A 22613-nucleotide genomic window follows, 5' to 3' on the forward strand; every position below is an offset into this window, starting at 1 on the left:
TTGGCAGGGTGTTGTCAGGGTTGACTAAGCTCACAATCAGATTGGCTTGTGCCTGGTAGATGTGCTGCTTAATGCTGCTATGGCTTATTCATAGTCTGTTGATGAATATCCTGTTTTTTTTCAGAATGGGTAAGAAAAAGACACTGTAGAAACCCAGATTTATAACAGCACCACAGTGGCAATTATATTTCCTCTATGTTCCTGTGCCAAGTAAGCAATTTCCAAAGCTTTCTCGTGGGGTGAATCTTCAACGTTGTTTTTCATCAGGTATAATCAGCTACAAATTGATTGATGGCTTGAGTGTTTCAATTGAGTTTTTAGCAGCTTCATTTGTCCTAAATCACAAAACATGGCAAATTTATATCAAATATTCAGTATATCCACCCCATGATGATGCTGTAGCTATATCACAGTGCGCAATGTCAGAAACAATCGTGGATGCATGGTGTGGCCACATTAGTGTGAAATTAGACAAAAAGGTTCATTGTCTATTGACAATAGTGCATGTAGTGATTTATGAAGCACAGATCACTTAAAGTAACTTTTTAAACCAAGTGACCTTGTGGTCATTGCAGAAATCTGCATTGGAATTTTTTTTTCTCTTACTTTTACTCTTTTTTACTCTTCTGAACAACAATAAATGTGTCTGCACATTCAGACTCGTATAGCTCATATAGTAACCACTGATACTTTCTTGTTTCTAGTATCACACTGCAGACTCGCTTTCTGTTTCATACAAATCCAACTGGCATATTGCGTCTTAGTTATCGACTGTAGTGAAAATGACCTCAGAGGATTTTTATTTATTTATTTATTATATTGTCACAAACTACTTTTTTGTAGTGTAACATTGTTGGGGTTTATTTTGCAAAACTGACCAACTGATTTGCACATTATCCCTTACATATATAATTGTAAAGATGATTCTCAGGGTTGGACTTCAGCAGATTTTTGAGTTGTCTCAACTTGATGTTTTAAGTTTATACAACAAAAAGTTGAGAATCTCCTACAAAAATAAGTTGAGAAAACTAAAAAATCTGCAGAAGCTGGTTGCCTTAAAATTTTGAACTGGCTCAACTTTTCTTTTTTTTTTACAGTGTAATAAGAGAGCTTACTGTGAAGCTATCAAACTGCAGCCCTGTAAGCTTTAGATGTGGGTGAGATGAGATAGCGGGTTTACATCTGTTTAGTGCACGACGTCTTGCCCTCTCTCTTTTTATTGAATCCTGCCTGTGGACATAAATACATAATTAGACTGCAATGCTTAGGAACATTTATTATAATGAGCTGGAATGGCATGGTTCAATATGCACTTTATGAGAAATTCAGACCTTTTTTTAAGGTTTTTATTGGAGGTTTCTAATATTACCATAAAATCAGTATTCTGTTCAAGCCCCAAGTCTTTTATTTCTCTCATTTTTGCACCCCTTTGAGCATCTTCATCTGGAAATCTAACACATTATTATCATGATCACACTGCACCTTAAGTACGATAGAGACTGGAAATAAAATGTATTGAGATCTAAACCCTAAATAAATACTCAGGCTTTTTTCCAACAAGAGAGAAGCAGCAAACATGTAATTTTCTCTCAAGGAGATAAATGCTTGCTTTTCAGCATTCAGGGCCCCTCTCCCCCAGTATACATGCCACAGAGGCTTTCATTTCCCCTGTAATGATAGGGAAAGGTGACGCACAAACAGTGAAGTTCCTGACAGAAGCGTTTGCGAAGACATTCAGTTTGAGACTAATTGTCTATAGGTAAACACCTGCAGCAACTCTTCAAGACTGGTTAATCATACTAAACGCTTCTGAAACTGAGATAAGGACTGAGGTAATGTAACCTATAATGAGACAAATCATAGCTTGAGCTTCTGATATTGTTGTTGTTGGAGTATATGTAGTTTTTAAAAGGCAAATCCCTTATCTTACAGAAAATATTAAATATAAATGTAAATCATTTATAATAAATACTGAGTTTTTCATTGCTGTAAAATTACATATAGTGCCTACCCTGACTAAATTATTATAATTAATATTAATTTACATATGTTGTAGTGGAAGATATACAATGCTTAATTTAAGTGTTACTCATATTTAGGCTATACTTTCAACACACTCATGAAAATTAGTAACTATTTTATATTGTGGTGAATTGGTGCTGAATTCATATGAAATTATAATCTCATTTGTATGTTTTGTACAATCTGTTTATGTCCCACTGGCGAATAGGTTTAGGGGTGGACCTTCAGGCATACTTTTTACAATTTTTTCATACAAATTGAAAAGTAGGTAAAATTGTTGCATTTTCTTATTTTATTGGGTTGGGTTTTTTTGTTAATTGTTTAGCAGCACACCTTTTAAAGTTAAAAACTAGATAGTTTAGAAAGTAAAATTTGACAAAACACCAGTCAAAAAGATTGGTGTTATGTTATATACAGGCTATATCTTTTATATTTTACTGCACCACTTCACTAAATGAAGTGCCACTGTATTTGCAGAAATATTAGATCTACTTCAGACCAATTTAGAGGCTTTCTAATGATCACGATTTGCATTAAAACCCTTTGTTTATTCGCGTGAAGGTCCCTATCTTATCTCTGTGATTAAATACCTGCTATATTTCTACCTGCTCTGCCCATACACCTGTATTTTAAAGCAGTGAGCAGTTCTTATCTTTTGACCGCAAGACAAATTGGTGTTCCCTCAGGAGTGAAGAGAGAGCAGCCCTTCTGAAGGAATAAGTTTCTAATGCACATCTTCCAGCCATCACAAAATGTTTCCTTTGTACAGCGCTCATGTGCAGCGTTTTATGTTGCGATGACCCCTGCAAGCTGCCAGCGGGATGAATTATGACTGCGTGCCTGTGACGGATGCCCGCACCGTGTTGTGATGCAGGTCTCTGGTGCGTGTGCAGACTGGGGATGACCGAGTGACTGTTCATCATCAGTGCAGACAGAAGTAACAGCCCTGCAGGCCTGCCCAGATCGCGGTCTCAATTTCTCTCTCTCTTCGCCAGGACTCTGTTGCCATGATAATGAATACAAATCTATTATCCGACTTTGTGCGATTGAGCCTCAGTGTATTGCTCAAAATTGCAGAAGCTTTGTGTCAGAGCAGCACAGTCTCTTGAAATGTTTCCAATCGCCTTTTCAAAAATTGTTTTTGTGTTTGCACAGTTAAAGAGTGACCCGCTTTTTTGTCCTCTCTCTCGCTCTCACTTAGGCTTTCATGTGGTGCTCAGTCACTATGAAACCATCTTATGAATGTTTATTGTTTTCTGGCTTTACTCTCACCCCGTGCTAAGTTGAAATGATGGCTCCAATTTTAGACAGTCCCTTGTTGTTGACATATGCTTCTATATGGGGTCCGAGAGGATTTGCGTCTAGAATTCACAGGAGGCTCAAATTCCTCGAGCCCTGTACCTTCACTGCAGTTGAAACCCATAGACTGTGTGCTCTCATTGTGTTGAGACTGTAGAACTCAGATTAGATCTCTGTGCAGCAAAGTTTTAAGACTTTGTGATGTTTCCTCTACATTTTTTAAAGACAGTAAACTCTGATGGTATTTATGTTCTTTCTATATTGTCTGTGTTCAGCTGCTACTTACAAGTGGCACACCAGAAAAGTGTCTACTGACAGGAGTGTTTTTCGACGCTGTCTGAGATATGAATGCATGTGATGACAAGACTAAGTGTTTCCGACCTGCATTCAGCGTCTAATGCTCACAGGATGATAGCGACATTGACCAGGGAAATGTGGGTGCAAGCAGAGGTAACAAAGGACCTGGAGATTGCCAGAGAGAACAGAAATGATATAATAACTAGTGGAGAGTGTACAAAATATGAAGATATGAAAGAAGATAATGAGTACTGTGTGTTTGGAAGAGAAAATAGGTTTATTTTAAATGTATGACTGTGTTTAATTCTTTTCCCTCTATTATGAATGAGAATACAGTTAACATGAATTTAGGCACTAGCAAAGGCTCAGATCTACTAAACATTGTTGATGAGGTTTTATATTAAAGCGTAGCTGGCATTTATTGAAAACATTGCTACAACACACATGCATGCTTACTGTAGCAGTTAAAATTTACAGTCATGAAACGTCCTTGTGGTGCATTATTTTAATTAAGCAAAAAGGATATTGCACATTATGGCATTGGCAAGTAATAAATTGCATAATATAGATTAAAAAGCAAATAATAATAATTAAAAAAAAAACTTATTTAACTTTTTAAAACCATTTTAATATCTTTCACGGACATTAGCCATGTTTTTTTTTAGTACAAACAATATATTTTAAAGGATTTTTTAGAGGTATCTGTTTTTTACCAGTGCATTCTGGGAATTTCTACTGAGCAAACATTTCTGCTGTGATTTTGGAACAGCCTTAAAGATGTGATGAAACAAAAGTAGCAACAGATCTTTTGGTCTATAGTGTGACGTAAATCAAGTGTAAAGGTTTATGAAAAAATAAAAGAAATGTAAGACAAGACTTGGTTCTGTGACATGGTTGTTGATTGGATTTTGAGATTTGGGCATAGCGCCAGAAAATGAATGTGAGCTAGCAGTCAAAAATGAGTAAAATGGATGTAATTTCATGCTGACTCTAAAAATGGCTGACTATCTTGCTTGTGTACTAACTACAAAGATTAATTTAGGGAATACAAGAGAATAAAATTGACATAAGAATTAACAATGGAGGATACAGAAATAAAAAGAAAGAAATGCATATATATATATATATATATATATATATATATATAGCTGCAACTGCATTCTTTTTTGATGGAGCTGTTTGTAAGCTAGACAAACACTATTTGTAACAAAGAGATGAATGCATTTCAGAGGGAACAACAATGCTTCTGTATAGTAAACTAAGTAGTGTAAGTTTCATATATTCCTGACTGGCAGAGAACAGTCTCTTGAGAGTGCAGTGGAGAGTCCTGCGCTGCTGATTACAGTGGAGTCTTCAATCAGATCAGACAGCTGACTGCTCCAATCAGTTTCCCTCGCCCTGCCTTTAGACCAATCCAATTACTGGAGTCACACTCTAATTGGCTGCCGACCCCACTGGCCGGCACAATGCACTGGGTCAAAGACTCACAGCTATATGTTGTTATGTTCTGATGTAACACAGCATGCGGCATAAACGTATTATTGTTTGGGTTGGGCCATTGTGGTGGTAATTGGTTGAAGATTGTGATTCCCTCTTGCTATTAGCTGTAGTTCTCTAATGGCTTGCTGCTGGGAGGTAAAGTGATGCTCTTGTTCACAGTGTAGGAACAGCTCTGCACAGAACCCCAAAACATATGGGTTCATTCATTAACGCCTGTGCTCTCTTTGCACACAAGGAACCTAATAAAAGCACACGGTTCCTCAAGAGCTCCTTTATTTAGTCTCAAAATTCAAAGCTTTGTCTTTTGAGGAGTTCAATACACTTGTATATCCTCTGTAGAGTCATGACAGTTTCCCTGGTGATCCAGATTCACCAGACCATTTTTAGCAACATGCACACTGTGCCTGAGGAGAAACACTGTGCTGTGAGTAATGTTGACTCTGTCTTTGTCTGCGCGGGTCACATTGGTCAGTGAGCCGGTTTGCTGGCTCTAGGGTTTCCCTTTGACACTGTGAAACTTCATTCCAAACCACTGGCACCATGAACAAACAAGTCATTTTTGAAAAAAAGACATGCTCTGTAGTATTCAAAGACCCAAAAATAACAATTCTGTCATGTTTTCCACTCTCTTGTTATTCCAAACCTGTATGACTTTCTTTGAGAGAAGATAATTTGAATAATACGGAATAATATCTTCTTTTGTGTTCCATACAACAACGTGAGGATGAGTGGATGTTTAGTTAATTAACTCATAAAACATGCATTTAAAAAACAACAACAGATTCCCAAGTATCATTTCACATCCTGTTTATTGACCTTCTATGGTGTACATGTGTTGAGTGACATGTCTAATAATGAACAAGATTAACAGTCCTTATTTTCACAACTCATAGTTTCGTTTTAGTGCAGGAGGGGCCATAGTTCTCATTCATTGTCCGGCGAGTCGAAGAGATAAAACCCACCGACAGCAATGAATGTGAATCAGGACCCAGAGCTGTGACAGTTGATGCAGAATACAGTCTCTTGCTTGACTGATCAGCTGGGACAGCTTCAGAGACGCTACAGCAGCCATCTTGGCCAGCTCAGCAACAAAATGGACTCACACATGTAGTCGCTGGCACTCTGAAGGTCCGTGTGGCCGGAGTACGTTCGAGAGGCAGGGTACACTCAACACTCGATGGTTTCTCTCACTTGTAAACTCACCGACAGCGTTGAATGTTCACTGTGACTCGCCTGGGCACTTCAGATACTGCTGGAATTGTGTGGTTTTGGACATGCGCACCAAAAACTGACATCAACACATTTATGTACCTCAAGTGTTATTGTTAACATTCCCGCCCCAACTAGTTTTCATTATGTTAGCCACATTATGATCAATAAATCAATGACCCATACCATACAGCAAAAATAGTATTGCAGACTCATATATAAAAGAAGAAAAATATTTAAACAACTGTATTGATACAAATGTATTCAATTCATTTTAGTTCATTACATTTTCTCCCATGTTTTTTGCCATTTGTACATATTTTTAATCTAAATGGTAAATGTGTATATTTTTTTTATATATTTTAGACAACATTTTTGTTACGTTAACCTCATTAATGCACATCAACAAATCAACGATCCATCCCATACAGCAAAAATATATACGATATGCAGATACACAAAAGAAAAATATGTCTAAAATATATGTACACAACTGTATGTTTGTATATATGTATATATACATACATACACACACACACTGTATAAACACTTGTATTGTAGATATAGTATACACACACACACACACACACACACACACAAGTATATAAATATAGTGTGTGTGTTTTTTAGTGTGTGTTAACGATATCAATGCACATATATATAAATCAACAATATTGCCTCTCGTAGTACGTGTTGTAAAATATATGTCATTTGAAGGCTTCTTAAAAAACATCCATGCAGTTTCCAGCCCATATATAGCTAATTTTAAATGTTTTTGGCCATACGGGACTGTGCACTCAGTCTCTGTGGGGAAGTTTTGTGTGAGCACTGGGGCCAGTGGAGATCTGGTCATACGCACAGGGAAGCGGGCACAGTATAGCATGAGCTCTGTGGGGTCTATTATCTGATGGTGGGGGGAAGGGAGCACGAGCTGAGAGTGAGCGGGAACAGGGGGCTGCCGATTGGAAAGAAAGAGAAAAATGGAAGGGGGAAGGAGGAATCGAGGGAGCGGGCAGAAGAGTGGAGGTGGTGAGTGCATGTCTGGGCAAGGGGGTGTTGATCGATTCCAGGCTCGGCATTTCCAGACAGACTGAATGGCAAAGGTCAAAGGGTCTCATTTCCTATGAAAGAGGGGCTGTCTGAAACGCGCCTCGTCCGTTTGTCCACTTGATGTGTTTGGAACGCGCTCACGTATTCACGTGCAAACAGACGGTGTGGCGTGTACGCAATTTCAAACGTGAAAGCAAGTTTGAAAGGACTATTGGAGTGAGTTATGCTTTATATAACAACTATTTGGCATCAAAACTTTTCTCAAGGCCCACATCTGTACAAAGCAAGACCAGCTATTGGCCTATGAGATGAAGGTCGAACTTTTATATAAGCAGGCAATAGTATCATGGCCTCATGTGTGCGCTTGTCCAGCCGTCGAAATGACGGCTGTGTGAGATGCGAAAAAGAAGTGGGGGAAGGGTCTGCAAAGAAAAATAAGGCTACCATGACAGCCCCCCCCCCCCAACCCCCACTTGGGACTTGAACTCATGACCCCCTGGTGAATGAGTTCATAGGCGTCACAGCCTGTTTTGAGGATCCAGCAAGTTCGCTGGGAAACTTTTCAAACTGGATTTTGGGGTGTGAAACACGTAATTGGGAAACTCTAGCATAGCTGACGAACTCGTTAAAGCGTTTTTACGAGAATCCAGTCTTTTCCAAGAGTATAAAAGTCCTTTTAAAATAAAAACTGACATCAAGGCATACAAAAAAAGTCGTAACACAAAAACACTGACCTCACATTTCTTTTGAAGAACAAAGTTAGCAGAAGTAGCACATTGTGAAGTTCACATGCTAGTCTGTATGTGCAAAAGCTGGTCCTTTCTAGCACGTCCATGCATTGACATGCCATAATTGTGCCGGTCACTGCTGTTGGTTTAGTTTTGGGTGCGAGAGGATTATTGATGAAGATGTCTGCAGTAATGTGGATGGCCCTTCCCCCTCGTCTGGCCGACTGGGTGTATGTCTACCTGCTCCAGACTAAATCAATAGTTTAATCCAATTGCCATTCACTTCCATAGGGATTGATATCACTTCGCATGCATACATAAACATACGCACACACACCATTAGGAGACCATTATGTCCAACACATAGTGACACACTCTCCATAGTAGTGTTTACAACCAACAATTAGTCAAAGTTAGCAGTTGAAAATGAATAAAAAAAGATATTTGTTTCTTAAAAAAACAAAAAGTAAAAATACAAGCCCCGAAGATGTCCCAAAGCCTTAACTAGCATACAAACAAATGCAAACACAACACTCATGCATGCCTTGGTAGATAACATCACATTAAAATGTCCTGCAGTGATGTCTGACCGCATAAGCAACACTTGTCACATTTGTCAAATCAAATTTGTATCACATTCTAATAGCATGACAATGCATCCTAATGGAAAGTCCTCTCGTATGCGCTCACACAGTCACAGTGGATCACAGGCTCTTCATTTAGGGAGGTGGCAGGGGTTCGAGAATAAAAACACACTTACCACAGTGACTCTCTCAGATGCATACACCCAGTCTGGCTCCAGTCGATCTCTGCCCCCTCCATACGTCGAGCTCGGCCGTTCCACCCCTGCATTCCTCCACCTCCCTTTTTCTCTCTTCTATTTTAAAACTCTTCATCCTCTCCCTACTCACCTTCCACCCTGACATCTCTTTGTGAATTCCATACCTCCTCTTTCTATTCTCACCCTTTCCGCCGGTCTCCTCGGGTTTTCTCGTCCCGGTCTCTCACTCTTCTTGAAGCTGTCCTCTAGCCGCTGTTAACTTAACTGCAGACGGTCTGGTGTTTCTGGCTCTGTGTGTGTGTGTGTGTGCGTGTAGAGAGAGAGGGAGTAGGGAGTGCAAACCGGGACACACAGGCTGTGTCAGTTTGAATGAAAATTGTGAATGCGCTCTGCTTCCTTCTCCTCCCCCTCTCATTCTCTCTCTCCCTCACTCTTCGTTTCCTTCCCTCCCCCTTCATCCCCACCCTACTCTCTTGCGCACTCTTTTTTTCCTCTCACCCTCTTTTGGGTGCCTGTTCTGTCTGTATTCCCTCCCATCTTCAAATATTTTCACACCCCAGACAGACATTTATATTTTTATACTTAGCCCCTTCCCCTCTTTTTCTCTCTCATCACTCACTCTCTCTCTCCTCCACATTTAAACACATGCACACACATTTATGCTTTCCTCACTGAGCGCCAGACACTTAACCCTTCGTGTTCTGTGAGCCACTACCCTGAATATAGTTGATGTATCTTGGTGTCGGACAGTCTCAGTGTTTATTCAGTGTTTTGGTCTTCATGTGTGTGTTTTGATCACTGTCACATATTATCCATATTTTAGGTTTAGGTCTTCAGTAACTGGCCTTAAAAATGCCTATTAAAATTTACATTTAACTGTTTAAGGTAAGTTCAATTTGGGAATATTAAACAAATTATATTCCGTTATGATTTTTTTTTAACACTTATGCTGTTACAAACCAGTAATACTTTTTTTTTCTAAAAAGAAAATAAAAATCTGAAGAATTTGCTGGTTGAAAACACGCACACAAATATATTTGTATAACATTCATCTACTTTTTAAATAAACCAAGCAACTGAACTTTGGGGAAAAAACACAGCTTTGATATTTTGATAACTACTTTTTTTTGTTGCTTTTTTGAACCTTTAGTGCCTGTAGAACCTTTACTTCATGGCATTCACATAACATTCACAGATATTATAATTATTTTGTATAGTTACATTCTAATCTCAAATTAAGGGCCTTACCCTAAAAATGTAACAGGCAGATAAAAGCACACAATATCTTATTTTAAAAAAGTGACAGTGAAAGTAACGTGACATGTGGCCAAGTATGGTAATTAGTGCTCTGCATTTATCCAAAGTGCACACACACACAGCAGTGAACACACACACACCGTGAACACATTATATAAATGTTTGTGGGTTAAGTGCTTACAATTTAGCTGCTTTCAAGACGTTTATATTGTTTGTTTCAATGTCTATGCAAACATATGAATTTTTACATGTGCTAGAGCCACATTATACAAATACCAACAAATGAGTTTTCAGCTATAGTGTTCCATACAAAACATTTTCTACCAAAAATAATCATAAAGTTTTAAAATCTCACTTGATTTAAAAATCTAAGAGTGGCACATGCATGACACTTTGCCATCACATAGACGTCTGAGTGATGTACGTGTGGTATCGAGAAAGAATTGTATAAAGTATTTTCCCCACAGACACACTAATTTCAGACGCTGCATTAAGGGATCCAGTGTCTGGTTGAGTCGACATGGTTTTTTTTCCTCCCCCTTACGCTCTCCATATTCTCTCCCTTCATAGTGACATATTGATCAGACATAATGGGAGGGGGTAGAGGAGTTGTGGTCATTGGGGTCAGCACCATGGCTAGACTCCCCCACCCCTACGCATGACCCCCACCCCTCTCCCAACATGTCCCTGCTGACCCCAAGCCTTTCCAGACTGACCACCGATCGGCCTCAGCCACCGAATCCGTTTGGCAGCTGAGGATGGATAGAGTGACAGTCAATAGTCAATACAGCACAGGTTGTGGAGGGTTGAGAGGATCCATGTCGGCCGAAGGATGAACAAGGAAGGAGACTGTAGCGATACAGGGGGCAGTTCATCTAAAAATGACAATTCTGCCATCATTTACGCACCTTCATGCCGTTTAGAGCATTGTATGACTTACTTACTTCTGTGGAACATAAAAGAAGATATTCTGAAAAATGTCTCAAAAATAGTTAAATGAATGAACTTTAATTGCATTAAGGAACATTTTTCCACACAATTAATTTAGATTTGTACAACAGCTTCAGTTCATTTTAACAAAGTAACTTGAACAAGCAGCAATAACTAAATAAATTTAAATATATATTTTTTTTCATGTTATTCCAATAGGGTCCAGAGCTGTTTTAGACATTTTATGACCAAAAACATTCTTCAGAATATTTCCTTTTGTGTTTCTTAAAATCAAAGCAAGTCATACAGGTTTAGAACAACATGAGATGAGTAAATGCTGATAGACGTTTCATTTTTGCCTGAACAATACCTTAAAGACTGTATTTCAGTTTCCTGGGGTTGTGGGAAAAAGGTTGTTTTTGACAATGGAGACCCAAGGATCTATGAAATCTACAGGCAAAACAAATCCAAAAATGAATGAGTACCAGTTTCCCCTCCCTCATCATTTAGCCAAGTAAAAAGCAAACAAGACAGCAGCGGCACTACCTGAAAAACATGGTAGGTTTCCACTCCATTGCTTCCCACTGCCTAATTATCTCAGATCAGTGAGCTTGAAGGCAATACGACAGGCCAGGGACAGCACTTTAAAAGCACTGGGACGCAGCGGTGGCGTGTCTGAGCTAGGAGTGTCTTGCAGAGACAGTACACTGTTAGAAAAGCTCCTCCATTTTAGCAAGTCCCTGCGGACACCCTGATGGACAGACAGAGTGCTTCAGTACATTATGAGGTTCGAGGCACATCAGATACCGCTGCCCGAGGCTAAAGCTACATCCTCCCAACCGGCTGAAAATCTTTAGTGATTGGATAACAGCGGTGTGATAATGCTAAGTGACCATTTCAAAATACAACAGTAAGAGTCGTTTATAACAGCAGAGAAGTTAATCATTAGGATTTCAGATGGTTCAGCCTTCGCCTGAAGCAAGCCATAGGTCTTCTCTCATTAATGCACATCTCGAGTGACATGCAATATTTCTGTTAGGCAGTTTGTAAATGCACCCTAATGACATTATTTCAACATTGATTGTAACGGGGTTAAGTTACACACAGATAAGCCCCTGCAGTCTGCCACTGTTACAGACGTCTTCGAATGGGCTCCTACTTTCATTAGCGCATCTTAAGTGCTTTTCATCATTAAGTGCATACTATCCTTTACTTTCATTATTTGGCCTTTTACTGAGAACATGATCTCGTCCAGCTTGACACGAACGGGTCAGCACGGCGTTCGCATGCCTTATTGCAGAGGAACCGCACAATCAGAATAAACTGTCCTCTCCAGGAGCTGAGATACCAATCAGAAAAAAAAAGCAGAATGCAGCTCTAGGAGCCAGCGAATCAATATCAGCTATCTTAGAAAGGACGGCATGGGGGAGCGAACGAAAGACTAATGGAGGAAGACAAGCCAGAGAGTGGAAGAGTAAAGAGATTAATGTAAAAGAGGATTTCCCCTGAAAATGAATCAAAGTCAGCCAGTGAATAGAAGGTCAAAGGTAAAGGGATTAATGGACATAATTAACTCAACTCTTTTTAAAATTAACTCTTTTTTTAAAGGCAGCAAAAATATCATTGGTTAGTTGCCAAGAAACCATGCTTACCAGGGCATTTATTTAATCATAAATTCTGTATAAAATACTGTTAAAACAGGAATATTCTGACATTTTATTACAATTCAAAATTTTTGTGGACACTTTTTTTTTTAAGGATTCTTTTATGAATAGAGTTCAGAAGAACAACATTTATTTGAAGCAATTACATTTTTAATTTAATTTTATATTTTATTCATATTATTATAACGTATTTGTGTGATGCGTTCACTGTAAAAAAAGAAAAAAGAAAAAAAAGTTGAGCCAATTTAAGATTAAGGCAACCAACTTTTTGCAGATTTTTGAGTTTTCTCAACTTATTTTTGTAGGAGATTCTCAACTTTTTGTTGTATAAACTTAAAACATCAAGTTGAGAAAACTCAAAAATCTGCTGAAGCTGGTTGCCTTAATTTTAAGTTGGCTCAACCTTTTTTTTTTTTTTTAGTGTTGCGCCATTATTTTAATTTACCAAAAAAAAATGGAGAATTATTCTATAAAAATTGTAATATTGTTAAATTTAATAAGTATAAAAAGTTATATTTTTTTTAACAGTTTATGTAGTGATAATATATTGCTTTTCTGTCACACAAAACCAGGTCAGCACACACTGCAGTTGTTTTAATATATTTACAGTCAACCAGTTACACTTATTTGCAGTAAAAATAATAGACTACATTATTATGTTACTTATTTCCATAAACACAATATAATAATGATTCCTGTACATATCTTTTACTTTTCATTTCTTATCAACAGCTGACTCTTGCAAGCATGTTTCTTTAGGGTCATCTTTATGAGAGCTATAGCATTAAAGTTAACATGTTGATTAAGAAGCCTGTGCTTTGTATAATGCGTTGCTCTCGATTTCTTTAACGGGGGTGTCCATGTATTTTTGTATATCAAAAAGATATACAAATCTCATCTTCCATCACCACAGCTTTCCATGATTCCTGATGCAGCTTTTCGTTTCTTTCTGTTATCAGGGGTGACGGTGGGACTGTTGTCACCAAAGCAGGGGGAAGATGTTTGAACTCTTCCTCATTTATATCAAAATCCTTCATTTTATGATCAAGCACCCACCAGTGTCCCGCAAAGCCCACATCCAGCACACGCTTTGGCAGTTCTAACCAGGGCACAGAGATCGCCGAGCAGCGTGCCTCATACAGGCTGGACTCGGGGTCATAGTCTGTGTAATAAGTCAAAGATGCGATGCCCAAACTGGCATAGCGCAGCCTGCCCTCGTTTCGCAGTTTCACAAGGGTCTGGACGTGTCCATCTGAGGTGCCACTGCGTATCCATGGTGACAGCAGAGCCAGACGGTTGGAGGTTTCTAGAAGGCTGGTCTCAAAGGAGGCATCATCAGGGTTGGTGTAACAGCAGGCGTACATTCCTCCCAGAAGACCCAAGTAGACCGAGGCTTTAAGGGGTTGCTCCCGGGCCCCCAGCACTGCCTCACGACAAGCCTCCTTATAATCGCTTAAAAGACTCTGGCACCAAACACCTGAAAACAGTGAAGAAATAGCAGATCTTGATTCATGTTCAGCTAATACAATTTTGCAATTGCCACATATTGTATGAGAGATGATGCAGTAAGAAAAAAACTAAAGCAATACGAAATTATATTTTACACTATAACAGATTTTTATAAAAACTAACTAGCAAACTGATACAGCTGTATTTCCGTTGATAAAGAAATGAACACGCCTTGCCCTCAATTCAGAAAATAACTAAATGTACACTTGATTCACGTGACTGACCTCCTAATCATTATACGAACAGTGTTTTCATACTTATGGCTAAAGGAAAATGAATAACCGTGGCTTAGTCTTACCTGCGCGACTGTTTATCAGTCTTTGCCACCTTGTGCCCTTGTTTGTCTCTGTAACTGCTGTGGAGCACCACCTCTTCAGCAGCCACGAGGCGGCCATGTTAGCAAATGAACTCACGAAGTGTGAGAGTTCACAGTTCACAGTGGATGCAGCACCGGAAGAGCTACCGGCCAACAGTTTCCAAAATTGGCTCAACGTAACAACGGAGGCTGGTGAAACTGTTGAGCCAAAATGGCGAGGAGCACGGTACGTGTAATGTTATTGGTCCGGTGGGGAAACAAAGTACTGCCTTTTCGGTTCCACCATGAATTCTTATGAGCCGTGTCACTAAAACAGGACACAAGAAACAGATGTTTTTAAAGTTTCTATTTCACACGAAAAAGAGAGGTCTAGAATTATTTGGATCTGTAAATATGGAATTTCGCAAGCAAATATTCTTATGCGCTTTTTTTCACAACACGTTTGACAATATCATATGCGTATGTATTAATAAATACGACTGTCGAATATGTGAAACTATTACTAGATAACAGTCAGGGAATTGTTTTATCGAAGTAGCGTAACTAAAAATAAACAATAAAGAGGGTCTTTTATTTTAAAAAGAGAGAAAAACACTTTTGTCTTAGATATAACACAACCTGCCTTGCTTATTCTTAACTTTAAGCCATCAATATAGTAGGAAAAGAGGTAAACAGGTAAAAACGTACCAGTTTTAGTTCCGGCTTTGTTCCGGTCACGTGATTCTGTTTTGACGCATCGGTACCCTGCAGGTGACGTGGAATATGTGGACGATAACGATAAATACCTGTGTATCGAGACGGTATCAAACCTATTCTAGCTACAATCGATTAGACTAATGGTTTTTTAAATCTCGGTTAGTCAAAATATACTATTAAATACCATCCGGCCTGACGAAGCAGTTGTTTTTGTACCTGCTAGCTCGAAACAAGCTTGACTGTTGAAGTTGCCAGGATCAGGACTGGCGCAGGATTATCATCTTGGAGCAGCCAGGTGAGCAAATCAGTCTAAACATGATTTTGGTGGTGACGGCTTTCGTTTGATTATATTATGTCTGTTGTCTTGTTTCCGCGCCGATAGTCTCTGAGTATCCTGTGATCTCCAGTCATGGCTAGTCCAGATGATTTAAAGTTTCAGGGTAAGGTTTATGTGTCTTGTGTGCTCTTTCTTGTTGTGTCTCTCTGTCTTTCTGCTTTAATCTTCATTCTGCACGTTTCTAGAGTTTGAGGAGGCCGCAGATCTCCTGTCTTCAAATCCTGGAGCTTCAACCCTCAGCATCTCCAGCCCCGGCGCAGCAGCCTCCTCTGGAGATGTCAGAGTTGATCTGTCAGACGATGAAGACAATCAGCAAGAGAGTTCAGAGGTGAGCTGCGAAACCAAACAGGCAAATGAGGCGACACAAAGCTGATTATTTCACATGCATCTTTGTTTAGAGATCACTGGTATAAGCCATTTTCTCTGAATTTTCCCACAGTTACTTGGAGATGAAAAACAAAGTGGTGGTTTTTGGACGTTTGAGTACTATCAGTCATTCTTCAATGTAGATACAATGCAGGTACATTTGTTTTCTTGCTAATCGTATTATGTTATGAATCTTGGTGCAATCACTATGTGTGGGTCAAAAATAACATAATTGCATTTGGTATAGGCCTAAGTCACCTGCATGAACTGACAAAAATGTATGCCGTCAACTGGACCACAAAACAAGTCATTAGGAAATTAAGAAAAAGATCATGTTCCATGAAGATATTTAGTAAATTTCCTACCGTATATATATCAAAACTTAATTTTTGATTAGTAATATGCATTGATAAGAACTTTTAAAGGCGATTTTCTCAATATTTTGATTTTTTTTTTTTTTTTTGCACCCTCAGATTACAGATTTTCAAATAGTTGTATCTCGGCCAAGTACTGTACTATCCTAACAAACCATACATCAACGGAAAGCTAATTTTAATATAAAGCTTACTTTATAAATCTCAATAAAAAAAAAAGACCCTTGTTTTGTGGTCCAGGGTCACAAATGTAAGTAGCGTTCAGGCGTAGCCGAGGTGCAGATTGACCTACATGGTAGAAACTTTTTTTTTTTTTTTTTTAAGTCACAAAATATCAAGAAAAAACAAAAACAGGTTAACCAGTATTTTTGACAAAATTTACATAATACTGATAGTAATAGAAAACTTTTAGTCTTTATCTCACTCTCAATTTATCTTGGTAAATTTAAACTAATTCCAAATATTTTAAAGGAAGACCCTGGTTGCTTGGTCATTTACCTACTTGGAACTACCACATTCAAATTAAAGCATCAACAACTCTGGTGCCCCAGTAATTGTATTTACTGTTATCTTTATTATTGTAGGTGCTGGATAGGATAAAGGGCTCAGTCATGCCTTTGCCTGGACGGAATTTCATCAAACACCACATTCGAAATAACCCTGATTTCTATGGTAATGTAGATCTTATTTTGAATCTTGCAGAGCACCTCTCAACACGGCCAAACAATGTCTATATCAGGGATTCCGCGGGGTCTTATAAAGTCTTAAATGTAGTTGTATCAAATTTAAGGCCTTAAAAAGTCTTAAATTGTACAAGAAAGTCTTTATGATTTCAAGAGGTCTTAAATTTGGAGACGGAAAGAGCAGAATTGCGATATGGCTGAATGTGACGATTAAACTTCAAAAGGCTATGATTTCATGAAATAACGTGAGCGCTGAAAGTTCAGTCGGGTGCTGCGCTGCTTTGTGTTCTGTCTTTACCGGGAAAACCTTTATATTTCTGCCAAACGTGACACTTGCTGGCAGAGAATAAATCAGTTAACCGAGGTTAAACTAGTGCCTTCTTTCACTGCACGATTCAGTCTATTAAAATGCATTTAGAATGATCACTTAATTTAAGATATGGGGGCAGAAAATGTATAGCCTTTATATATATATATCATTTCATATAGGTAATATAACAGGACGAGTGTTCCCATATTTCCTGCTTTTGCTCTATTTCTCCAACAAAAATAATTCCAAACACAGCCACAGCACTGTTTTGCTTCTCTGAGCAACATGACGGTGATTCGTTCCTGAATGAATCAACCTTTTAAATGATTCGATTCAATCGCAACGATTCACTGCTGACTTACTGCCACCTACTGGCGGGTTTAATTTCACATTTAAAGTATCTTCATTTTTTTAAATAATTTCAAATATCAATTTTCAACGTTTTATGTTTCAAATATCAAAACATTTATTATGCATTTGTAACTGTAGGTTAGCATTCTATGTCCCTCTGAGCTGCATTAAAGAGTGTGTAAATACATCTAAATGCCATTTCAGACGCATTGCAAAGATACATTTAGTTGATTCTGATTTAATTTCCTTGGTAATAGCCCAAATGCAAGAATTTGACTCAAAAGATGATGCACACTTTTAGAAAAAAATGGCTTAAAGGTAAAAATGCCCATAAAACGTATTGGAAAAGATTAATTTCTATTACTGCTGTGAACTGACCACACTGAATATGAAGAATATCAAACAAATCAGAAGTCAGCTGTGCATTGTAATCTTTAAGATACCTGCACAATAACAAACGCAGCAAAATATCGCCTAATTATCGTAATCGATAAAATCCCAGAAAATATCAAGATATCATTTTTTGTCAATATCGCACACCCCTAATTCATGTTATTTAATTTATAATTTATTGATAATAACTGTTAAAAATCAATATTATTAATACTTTTGACTTTTAAAGGCTTAAATGTAAAGTTTATAATTTTACAAAACTCTTTGTTTGTGTGGAAACTTGTATCTGAATTGTAAATCATGCTTTTTACAGTCATTTTACAGTTTAATATGGTTCTATAGACATTACCCTACCCCGCTTATATGGTGTTCATTTGTGCAGGTCTTAAAAAAGTATTTAATTTGATCTTAAAAATCCTGCAGAACCCCTGCAATATATTTGAATGAATCTGGATTATCATAAAACTGTCAGACATCTTAGTTTTTGTTATCGTTCTTCTTGTCAGGTCCTTTCTGGATCTGTGTGACTCTAGTGTTCTCAGTGGCCATCAGTGGAGACCTCTACACAATTCTGATTAATATGAAAAACCCGGGGTTTCACTACAGACCTCAATTCAACAAAGGTGAGGCGGCAGTAGGCATGGAAATTCGTGGAGAACAATTCTTTTAGTACTTTGAGTAATTTGACCTAATAATATACTTTACAAATATAAAAGAACACAACTTTTTGGTTATGTATTTGTTTTAGTCTTATATATGCTTCATATAAATATTATTATATGAACAACCAATCAGATTTGAGGTTCAGTGAATCTTAAAGGTCAACCACTGATTTAAACCCAGATTCAAGATTTGAGTCTTTTTTTTATTTTTATAAGATGTAGCAGACAGTGCTGTTTATGTCAGTCCCTTATGAATATACTAAATGAAGATGTTGTTCTGTTTTAGTCTCGATTGCAGCCATCACTGTGTTCCTCTATGCATGGCTGGTGCCTCTAGGAGTTTGGGGCTTCCTAACGTGGCGTCAAAGTGTTGAGAGACACATCAGCGGTTACACGTTTTTAGAGACTGCGTGTGTCTATGGTTATTCTCTGTTCATTTATATCCCTACCTCGGTAAGTTTGAGATGATGTTTAAGACACGGTCAGACTTGTTGAAGTTAGACGGGTAAGATAACTCCATCTCTGTTTTCAGATATTATGGACCATTCCCGTCGACTGGCTCGAGTGGCTATTGATTGTTATTGCCATGGTGATCTCGGGCTCAGTGTTGGTAATGACGTTCTGGCCGGCTGTTTGCGATGACACAAGACTAACAGCATTCGCTACCATGGCAGTAATAGTGTCACTTCATACCCTTCTGGCTGTTGGCTTTAAGGTGAGAGAAAGTCTTCAAAGGAATATTCCAAATCAAATACACCTTAAACACTACCAGCTATGCTGTTAATAACTACAGAAAATAATTGACTCCTCTTTGATAAAACTCTTTAAATTAGCCTTTTAAGGAGAAAATATTTTTAGGAGCAACTGTTTGTTATGTGTTACCATAATTCCTGTAATCTTTCTGTGAATACAAGGCACAAGTAGCCTTGTATTCGTAAGTACTCCTTGTATTCCGTTATTTTTATAGCTGGTTATGGCATTTTGAGAGATTGGATATGACTTAACAATTATTTTGATATCACAGCAAATAAACTTTTCAAGAAATTTCATTTTTACAAACCAGAGGATGAGTCCATATAAAATTTTGTGGTAATTGACAACAACAGATAGGGCTTAAAATGATTTATGTTACATGCACGACCGTTCAAAAGTTTGGGGTGTGTATATATATATATATATATATATATATCACATATATACACACACATAAACACACTTTTAATGTGTTTAATCCGCAAGAATGCATTCTGTTGATCTAATGTAAAGGTAAAGACATCTACAATGTTACAAAAGATTTCTATTTGAAATGTATTACAGTTTCCACAAAATAATTAAGCACAACTGTTTTCAACATGTCTTATAATAAGTGTCTCTAAGAAATGCAGCAAATCATATATGAATGATTTCTGAAGGATCATGTGGCACTGAAGACTGGAGTAATGATGCTGAAAATTCAGCTTTCCATCACAGGAATAAATGACATTTTAAAATAATTAATACTAGAAAACAGGTATTTTAAATTGTAGTAATATTTCACAATATTACTGTTCTTACTGTATTTTTAGAAATATTACTAACCCAAACATTTGAACGATAGTGTATCCTGTACAAAGGACTGAAATAAATAGCATAAGCTTTACCTCCCCTTCCAACTGCTTTTGTTTCTTCTTTCTGGTAAAATGACACCATCCATACAACAAACACTCAGCTTTAGTATTTAATACATTTCCATCTCTCTTTTTTAAGCTCTACTTCTTCAAAAAGCCAACAGACACAGGATCATCGCACTCTGGACAACAGACTAGCTCAGCCACATATCACACAACACTTGCTGTGGGAAAGCATCAATGACCAACTGAATGGGAACCTAGGAGTCTTTATATTCAAAGGACATGAATGTCGTAGTTATGATAACTGACCAATGAAGGAGTTCAGATTAGTGTACTGATGCTTGGTGCACACAAGCATTCCCAACAAACACATTGAAAGTGTTTCCAGTTTGTAGCTAACCCTGCAAATAAAATAACCTCCCTCATATCACAAGTAAAATCACAATGGTGATTAACATAATGATGACTTTAGTTTGTAATATTTTTCTTTAATATTTAGTGACCTGCCTGATAATATTTTGTTCAATTGTTATGGTCACTTGTGTTTTTTTTTTTCAATCAAAATAGAGTAATTTATAAGAGTGATCTTGTATTACAGTGAACTGATTTGAGCTTTGCCTACTTTCTCTCATTATTCTGTAAGTTGAGAGGAAGTACCTGTATTAAGTATTTAATGTTGCTTTCAGTTTTCTGCTCGACACTGTGGATTAAAATCACTCTTGTCAGGGTCAAACTTGTCTTTTTGAGCTTGTTTGGTATGAATGTGGACAGACGCATCACCACTCCTACTTAGGCCACAAATTTTTAAGAAGGTATGCTTTGCATTTATTTAATATACACAGTCGTGGCCAAAAATATCAGCACCCTTGGTCAAAGACGGCTGTGAAAATTGCATTGTTAATCCTTTTATAATAAAAAATCTAACCTTTCATTGGATAATAAGAATTTAAAATGGGGGGGGGGGGGGGGGGGGTATCGTTATGAAATGTTTTTCTCAAATACACGGACACAATTATTGGCACCCCTAGAAATTCTTATGAGTAAAATATCTCTGAAGCATATTCCCGATCATATTCCCAATTTTGAGCACTCCAGGGTGATTATGAACATGAAATTATCCAGCCATGGCTTATATTTACAGAAATATATCATCCATCACAATGAGAAAAAACAAAGAATATATTTCTGATGTGCAGCAAAAGATAATTGAGCTTCACAAATTAGTGAAGTGGCTTTAAGAAAAGAGAGAGAGCAGTAAAAATTATAATTTCCTCCATCAGGACAATAATTAAGAATTTCCAATCAACATAAAATGTTAAGAAACTGCCTGGAAGAGGATGTGTGTCTATATCGTCCTAATACACGGTGAGAAGGAGAGTTTGAGTGGCCAAAGATTCTCCAAGTACCACAGCTTTGCTAATCGCAAAGCCTGGATGTGGACGCGATATTACTCTTGTTCCAGAGCATATGCATGACTGCCCGCGTCTCACGGACGAGTCGTTTACACGCAGCCTGTGTCGTAATGCTCTTTTATACTCACGGTTTCGCGCCCGGTTCTGCTCCGCAAGTCTGTCACGAGCGCATCTGGCGATATGGACGAGGCCTGACGCTCTCGTTCAACCTGTGTCCACTCGCGCCTGGCTCCGCGTTTAAAACGAATGGAAATAACTACTTGACAATTTCACTTGGATGAAATTAAACATTCAGCACATTTCTCACTTGTTCTTAAAATCCCAAATACTTAAAAATGAATGAATCAGCCCACGTAACATACATTAATAATCGACTAAATACAGTTCTTTATTTATAAAAAATAAACAAATCTTTCCTGTGAAATTCAGTAATTCTGTAAAAGTAGTAATACCATTATAATCTTCCCTGCAGAAAAAACAAAACAAACAAAAAACAGTAGAACCCCTCCCAAAACACAATAGAAAATGTAATGGATTTAAGGGTTATAATGGGAATTGTATTGGTTTTAATGTAAACTATAATGGTGTCTGCTGGTATTTGATGCATTCTATTGGTGGGATGTAATCTAAGTCTCTTTATATAGTCTTTGATGTAATCTAGCAGATGGCAATAGAACAACAGTAATTCCTATTGGAATAATGACCAAAACAAAACGGAATTTTGTATTGGTTTTTATGGAAATTATACGAATTTCTGTGATGGTTTCTATTGTTTTTTTTCAGCAGGGCAACGATACTCATACTGTCCTGCACATTATTGACAATATTGAGCTGAAGCGTGACTTTACAAATTTAAA

The 22613-nt window shown here is 37.7% G+C and overlaps 2 protein-coding genes across 2 annotated transcripts; one reads left to right on the plus strand and one right to left on the minus strand.

The window, feature by feature from the left end:
- Positions 1 to 13215: 13215 nt before the first annotated feature.
- On the minus strand, positions 13216 to 15886 carry LOC306868800 (mitochondrial import inner membrane translocase subunit Tim29-like). Its single transcript, XM_079415179.1, has 3 exons — positions 15250 to 15886; positions 14545 to 14869; positions 13216 to 14214 (listed from the first exon to the last, which is right to left on the minus strand). Exons 2-3 carry the CDS (start codon positions 14639 to 14641, stop codon positions 13613 to 13615), a joined length of 699 nt encoding a protein of 232 aa, XP_079271305.1. The 5' UTR covers positions 14642 to 14869; positions 15250 to 15886; the 3' UTR covers positions 13216 to 13612.
- Positions 15269 to 21273, plus strand: LOC306868797 (protein YIPF2-like). The gene is made up of 9 exons (XM_079415176.1): positions 15269 to 15553; positions 15641 to 15698; positions 15781 to 15923; positions 16035 to 16115; positions 16920 to 17007; positions 18579 to 18695; positions 19021 to 19187; positions 19267 to 19449; positions 20481 to 21273. The coding sequence occupies exons 2-9, from the start codon at positions 15668 to 15670 to the stop codon at positions 20583 to 20585; spliced, it is 915 nt and encodes a 304-aa protein (XP_079271302.1). The 5' UTR covers positions 15269 to 15553; positions 15641 to 15667; the 3' UTR covers positions 20586 to 21273.
- The last annotated feature ends 1340 nt before the right edge of the window (positions 21274 to 22613 follow it).

This window comes from Barbus barbus (genome assembly GCF_936440315.1).
Source record: "Barbus barbus genome assembly, chromosome: 4".
Lineage (NCBI taxonomy): Eukaryota > Metazoa > Chordata > Actinopteri > Cypriniformes > Cyprinidae > Barbus > Barbus barbus.